Below are 7,147 nucleotides of genomic sequence, written 5' to 3'. Positions count from 1 at the left end.
TAATTTATACACATGCTTTTAGCAAACATTTTAAAAATCAACCGAAATATCTAATTTGGCCAAGCATTTAGACCTTTGGCTAAAGTGCTCCAAATCAAGCTCAGGTGCATTCTGTTTGATTTGATTTGGTGTTTGCAGAACTTGACTGAAGTCCACCTGTGGCACAGTTAATCGACTGGAAACGATTTGGAACGGCACACACCTGTTTGTATGTGGCTCCCAAATTCATAGAGCATGAAGTTCAAAGATCTCTCTGTAGACCTCTCTGATTAATTCATGTTGAGACATAGATCTGGGCAAGCTATAAATAATTTATGATGTTCTGAGTGTTCAGGGGAACACAGTGGGCTTATTGTGAAATTGAGTCCTTTGACTCAGTAACAGACGAGATGTTGCTTGCTTGGTGAGGTAACCAAGAACCTCAAAAGCTTTAAGGGAGCTTCAGAAGTACTCTATAGAGATGGGAGAACCCGCACCAAACTCCATCAATCAGATCTTTATGCTAGACTGGCTAGTACAAGGCATATGGGAGACACCAAAAACAAAGTCTTTGGGCTGAATAAGAAGACTTGTTAGAATTGAGAGAAGGATGAATACAGCAAAATATGGGGAGGTCCTTGGAAAAGAAACCTGCTTCAGATGACCCAAAGCATACAGCCAAGAAAACACAGGAGGAATGGGTTTGAGGTCAGAGTGGTTCACCCAAAGCTCACAGAACATCTGTAATGAGACAGGAGTTCACCAAATTTTATTCATTTTGTATCTTGAGTACACCATAAGGAAATCTCAACATGGTCTATAAGCACAACATGCAATCTTATATTTGTCACTTAAAAAACAAAAAAACAAAACAAATGGTCTATATACTGATCAGCCATATCATTAATATTAAAACCACAAGGCTGCATGGAGGTTTATTGGTCAGAACTGTCGCCTTGCACCTTAAGTGCATTGTGCTTTGAATCTTCTGTTTGATCAGACCAGACCAGTGAGATTCTGAGGCCAATAATCCTGTCACCAGTATGCTGATGTAATAATTTATGATCAATGTTGTCTAATTAGCTACAGTTAGTGGTCATAATGTTATGGCTAAAATCTAGTATTTGTTACAGAAGTAATAGTAGGTACTAGCCCACGGTGAGAGTATTCCTCTTTCGTATGCTGTAAGCAGTATAATTTATTTATTCCATTCACATTATGTCAGATGTTTTTTTGGCATGTTCTTTGGGAACAGAGTGTTACAGCAGTGCTGCTGCCTGAATCTCACAGGTTCACAAGATCTCAAACACTCCATTAATCACCCCCTTTGTATTATTCATGTATGTTTTTCAGACGTGATCTTCACAACTTTTTACTTCTTCAGTAAATGCCTAGTGATTAATTAAAGCAGGCAGGCCTCAACACATTGACATAATGTAGTTTCACAGAGTTCGAAAAACTTTTCCCAAACCTTTTAAAAGGGTGACATTTAAAGCTGCAAGATACATTTTAAAAGCTTGTGGGGGAAAAACAACCAAACTAGTGAAAAAAACAGGCTTGGGCATGTCAAACCACAAACCGATCACTTGAAATTAAAGAAACACTCAAGGGAATTCATCAGTTCGTACTTTATTTTAACAGCAATAACTGTTGTTTTTTAATCAGCCTGTTCTGTTAAAAGAAATACATCTATTTTAAATACAGAAACAAATCCTCTCCTACAAGACTGAAGCGATGACTAGTGCTGCTGTAAGCTCGGTATAGGAAACTGAACGTTGTCCATTTGTGAAAAAGTCCAAATACAGAAGCATTCAGCTTTCATCTGCTTCTAGATTAATGTTGTTCCCAAATTTGGCATACAACTGGACCTTGAGATCTCCAAGCACTTCCTGTATTGATGCCACTCGACCTTCCAGAGATTTAATTTCCTCTTTTAGAGTTTCCTATAGACATGGGAAGATCAAGAACATTTTTAATGATAGGCTAGATAAATTCCATCTTTGATGTCAACTATTAAAAGCCAAAAATAGATTTTTTTAAATACTATAAAGCAAGCCTAAGAGATTAACAATCAATTTCATACATCATGATCTTAGTCCTGAGGACGACAAAAATTGTTTATGTCTACATGTAATACTAAAGAGCAAGCCTAAGAGATTAACAATTCAAAAAATATTCATACATCATGATCTTAGTCTTGAGGACGACAAAAATTGTTTATGTCTACATGTAATACTAAAGAGCAAGCCTAAGAGATTAAAAATTAAAAAAAATATTCATACATCATGATCTTAGTCTTGAGGACGACAAAAATTGTTTATGTCTACATGTGCAAAGTTAAAAAGCTTCTTTGTGCCTTTTTGCTTCTGTTTTCACAAACCATGTGCATTGCTAGCTGCTTAACACTTTAATTACTGTGAGTCCTGAGGTACAACCCTAGTATATTGAGGGGTTCCCCTTACAACAGCTCTTATAATGAGACCAGCTTAATGCCATTATGAATTATATTAATATTTAACTGATACTTTAAATAGTTTTAAACATTTAAACACAGTCTTAGACATTTCTAAAATAACATTTATACAGGAACTAAGATAAGACAAGATAAGATAAGATACTGCTCCACTGGGACACTAGATTTTTCCCCTTATTGTGAGCTCATAAATTACCTACCCTGGCTTGTTGCTCAGCTCTGCTATTCTCCAGTTGGGGCTTGGCTCAGCAGTAGCTCATTTACTTGGGGCATTCATGCCAAACCAGGATTTAAAAACCCTTGTGAATGTAGGCTTAAGTCTGGTTGACATTTACAGAAGATTTTAAGAGCTGTACGGTGATTCTTAGAGACTCTTAGCCACGGTAAAAAATTTGAAGGGTGCAAACGTTTTAAAGAAGCCCGTACGTCTATGAACGTTGATCCTAGCTGAGGTGGCTCGGAGCCTACTACAGTCGTTCCCATGAACATTCAGGGAGTGGATCTGATCCTTGAAAATCGACTTGCACAAAGAAAAATCTGTCTGTGTGAACTGTACACATAATCTGTCATCAACACCATTTAAAGCTTACATGAACTTGTCCGAGAGTTATTGCCACGTCCCCCATACAATTCGGACATCACTTCAAACCAGTTCCACATGTTTGGGCCATAAAACAGTAAGAGGAGTTCCAGGGAGACCAGTGGATCAGACATGAAGCAGGCAGTCCAACCATGTCTCAGGCATACTAAGAAAACTTTCTACACTGATGGTATCCAAGCACTAGTGAAACTCCGGGATAAGTGCATTAGAGTAGCAGGAGATTATATGAAGAAAAATAAAAGTAGTCTTAAATAAAAGTGTGTTAAACAAAACTGTTCTGATATTCTGCACAGTTAAATGTACTGGTTTGACTTGCACACCCCTCATACAGAGACACTGAAACTGGCCATTTAAACCAGGAGTAAAATAAATGGATTTTGAGGTATGAAAGTAATCCACGTTATCTGTGGGAGTTTTTTAGCTGGTCCATAACCGACACACATTAGGGGAGCTCTGAGACCTGCAGTAACTTGTTAAACAAATGGAAAAAATATCAGCTCTTTAAGTGTGTCAAAGTTCAGAACACACACATGCAACCAATTTAAAATCAACAAATTGGTTGTATTTTCTATAAACTTTCAAACAGTTTAATCTTTGCACCACTAATTGATCTGTAAAACCATTTGTTCGAGTTGCACCATAAAGGCTATTTCCTGACCTTAGCAGCCTCAAGCATCTCCTGCGTCTCCTCCTGAGTGTGGCTGATGAAAACATCTCCGATATGATATGGGATGGAAAGATCGTCGTCCTCCAGCATCATAAGGTCATCACTTGCATCCTCTAAATTCTGTAAAGATTTCTGAGAAAGAAAATAAAACAAGTAAATATAATAATTACCAGCAATATATATATATATATATTTATTTATTTATTTTTTTTTTCCCCCCCCGGTCAACAGCAAAATCAAGGACTTACTTTTTTGGCTTCTATTTCATCTTTCAACTCAGACATTCGATTTGTGCTCCTAGCAAACTTGTTGATCTTCTGCTGGTCTTCAAACGTGACATTGACATCTTCGACCGCCTGAGATGGAGGTAAGTGCTTAATAACTACAGTGCAAAAATCAGAACTTTCTCCCTAATTTTAAATAAAAGGTTAAAGACGACACACACCGAGTAAGTTTACTTCATTACCCACAATGCTATTCAACTACCCATGGCACCTGTGGTAATTCACTTTGGCCTGGACACCTGGACAGGGTGCCAATCCACCGCAGGACGCACAAGCACACACTTACTCACACATTTCAGGCAATTTGGGAATACCAATTATTAGAAACATGGAGAGGGGGCAGTTCATGTATCGCCTTACTGACATCAAAATTTACTTTTATTATTATTATTTATTTACATTTTCTTTGAGGTGGTCTAAAAATCTGCCCCGCCTTGCCCTAGGCAAACAACTGAATTTCCCCTTAAAAACTAGCCACCAGAATTAATTAATTTGTACGCTGAGGTACTACTGTATTTACTAAGTGTGTTTTGAATTCCAATAAAATCTGAAATTATCATGATATTTATAAAGTTTTGATACTAACAACAGAATCACAATCTAAACTGAATCACCACCTGAGTATTATGATACATCATGTCAGCTGATCCCGGGTGATTCTCATCCCCATTTCACACTAATGCTATCATCCACTGCACTTCTTTTAACATCTCGTAGATCAATAACTAGCTAAGTGGAGTCTTTACTGGAAATCAGCATATGCACACATTGTCCATTTTAATAACACCTGCTCATGCAGGCAGCTATTCAATTAGCCAATCATGTGGCAGATGTCTTCTTTGTCTTTCGGCTGTTCGCTTTCAGGGGTCGCCACAGCTCACGGACAGTTCATGTCCTCTCTCACTGTATCCATAAATCTCCTTTTTGGTCTTCCTCTAGACAGTTCCAACCTCAGCATCCTTCCACCGATATATTCACAATCTCTCCTCTGAACATGTCCAAACCACCTCAATCTGGCCTCTCTGACTTTATCTCGAAAACATCTAACGTGGGTTGTCTCTCTGATGAACTCATTCTTGATCCTATCCATCCTTGTCACTTTCAAAGAGAACCTCAACATCTTCAGCTCTGCTACCTCCAGCTCTGCCTCCTGTCTTTTCTTCAGTGCCACTGTCTCTAAGCTGTAGAGCATCGCTGGTCTCACCACTGTAGTGTACACCTTTCCTTTCTTTCTCGCTGATACTCTTTCATCGCACAACACACCTGACACTTTTCTCCACCCATTCCAACCTGCCTGTACCCGCCTCTTCACCTCCTTTAAACACTCTCGTTGCTCTGGACCGTTGACCCTAAGTACTTAAAGTCCTGCACCTTCTTTACCTCTGCTCCCTGTAGCCTCACCGATCCTCTCGAGTCCCTCTCATTCACACACATGTATTCCGTCATGTGGCAGATGTATAGTGCAGAAAATCATGCAGATACAGGTCAAGAGCTTCACATCAAACATCACAATAAAGAAAACACGCTTTCGATGAATTTGACTGTGGCGTGTTTGTTGGTGGCAAATGGCCTGGGCTTGAAGGTTGTTGGGGTTTTTTATTACTGAAACTCTTGTGGCATCAATATAGAATAGCATAATGAACATACAGCATCAACTAACATATAAACATTACTTAATATAACACATATATATATATATATATATATATTCAGACATGTTTCACACTCAGATTTAGAATACACACTTGCATGTGCTTGTTAAAGGTGTACAGTGTGTAGTGCTGCTAAACACTGAGCCTCTAACGCCGGACCTGGTCCTTATGGGCATGGCTCACTAGCTAACGGTCTAGCAAGGGAATTACCAGCGAATAAAACGTCTCCATAATCACACACAAACTATCACTGACGTAAATCCCCAAACCCTAGGCACACCCAAACATGAACTGTCCAGAAATATATTTACAAAAAGTAACACAACGCTTTGCCAGACTTACAACAGATTTCTTGACGGTGGCTGCCATCTTAAAACGGAAATGGAAGTCCTTAGTGCCTTCGTCCAACCCGTATTTCTAACAAACCCCGCCTCCCTCTCTGGGATTGGCTAACAGTTCATACTCACAATCTGATTGGATTATTTACTAAATCAATCCCGGTACACAAGCCGGAATTTATCGCAATGCGGGTGGGGAAAAATAATGCCTGTTGTCAGTAAATCTTAAGCGATTATTTTGAAGCTTGTGTTAATTTCAGTCTCCTTAGATTTTTTTATTGTTTGTTTTAACTGTTAAACAGAAGATAGAATAAGATACGTGTTTTGGGGCAAATCTATTAATAAAAGAAAAACAGTTGAAGTGAGTAAGACAGGTGTAGAAATACTGACACCTAGTGGACAAAACAGTGTTAGTTATGTTAAACAGAAAATAATAATAATAATAATAATAATAATTATTATTATTATTATTATTATTATTATAGCAATGACAGAAAGAAAAATTAAAGAATTATAAAATAATTATAATTTTATATTTAAATATAAGAACAAAAACATAAAATTGTGGAAAATATGAGGGTTTTTTTTTTTTTTTAAAGGTGGTAAAACTACTTTTATTTCTCTGTATAATCCCCAAACCCCTCTTTCACTAGTGCTTGAATGACATCAAGGTAGAAAGTGTTCTCAATATGCCTGCTTCACATTCACATGTTCACTGGAACGACTGCAATGGGTTCCAAACCTTTCTGGCTGAAATCGTCAATCATGGACATACGGGCCTACTTTAAAACATTTAAACCTCTCGCGTTAAGTCTTCGGTAAATATCACATAGTTTTTACAACTTCATTCAAAAGAAATTTCATCATATCACGATTTTACTTGAATGCCTAAATGTTTACACTAAGCCTTACTGTGGAAACTTTCAGTTTAAGGTTGCCTTAAATGTAGATTATTATTATTATTATTAGTAGTAGTAGTAGTAGTATTGTAATATTTTATTATCAGATCCACAGGTCTTTTCATATAAGTCTAACATATCTTTAGGCAAACTTTCCACAGGATTGTATATGGTTTGCCACTTTCATAAAGCCTAGCGTTGTTGAATGTCTGGGCCGCTATTGTCTTGTGAATAGCTTCTCTGGTATACCATGG

General features: G+C 37.7%; 1 protein-coding gene across 1 annotated transcript; it reads right to left on the bottom strand.

Annotated features, from left to right (window-relative positions):
* Nucleotides 1–1,592: 1,592 nt before the first annotated feature.
* pfdn4 (prefoldin subunit 4) lies at nt 1,593–6,087 on the bottom strand. The gene is made up of 4 exons (XM_053481919.1): nt 5,999–6,087; nt 3,969–4,076; nt 3,712–3,852; nt 1,593–1,922 (listed from the first exon to the last, which is right to left on the bottom strand). Exons 1-4 carry the CDS (start codon nt 6,023–6,025, stop codon nt 1,791–1,793), a joined length of 408 nt encoding a protein of 135 aa, XP_053337894.1. The 5' UTR covers nt 6,026–6,087; the 3' UTR covers nt 1,593–1,790.
* Nucleotides 6,088–7,147: the final 1,060 nt, after the last annotated feature.

This window comes from Clarias gariepinus, chromosome 22 (genome assembly GCF_024256425.1).
Source record: "Clarias gariepinus isolate MV-2021 ecotype Netherlands chromosome 22, CGAR_prim_01v2, whole genome shotgun sequence".
Lineage (NCBI taxonomy): Eukaryota > Metazoa > Chordata > Actinopteri > Siluriformes > Clariidae > Clarias > Clarias gariepinus.
Note: the sequence above shows the minus strand (reverse complement) of the source record. Positions and strands in the feature narration are given on the sequence as shown.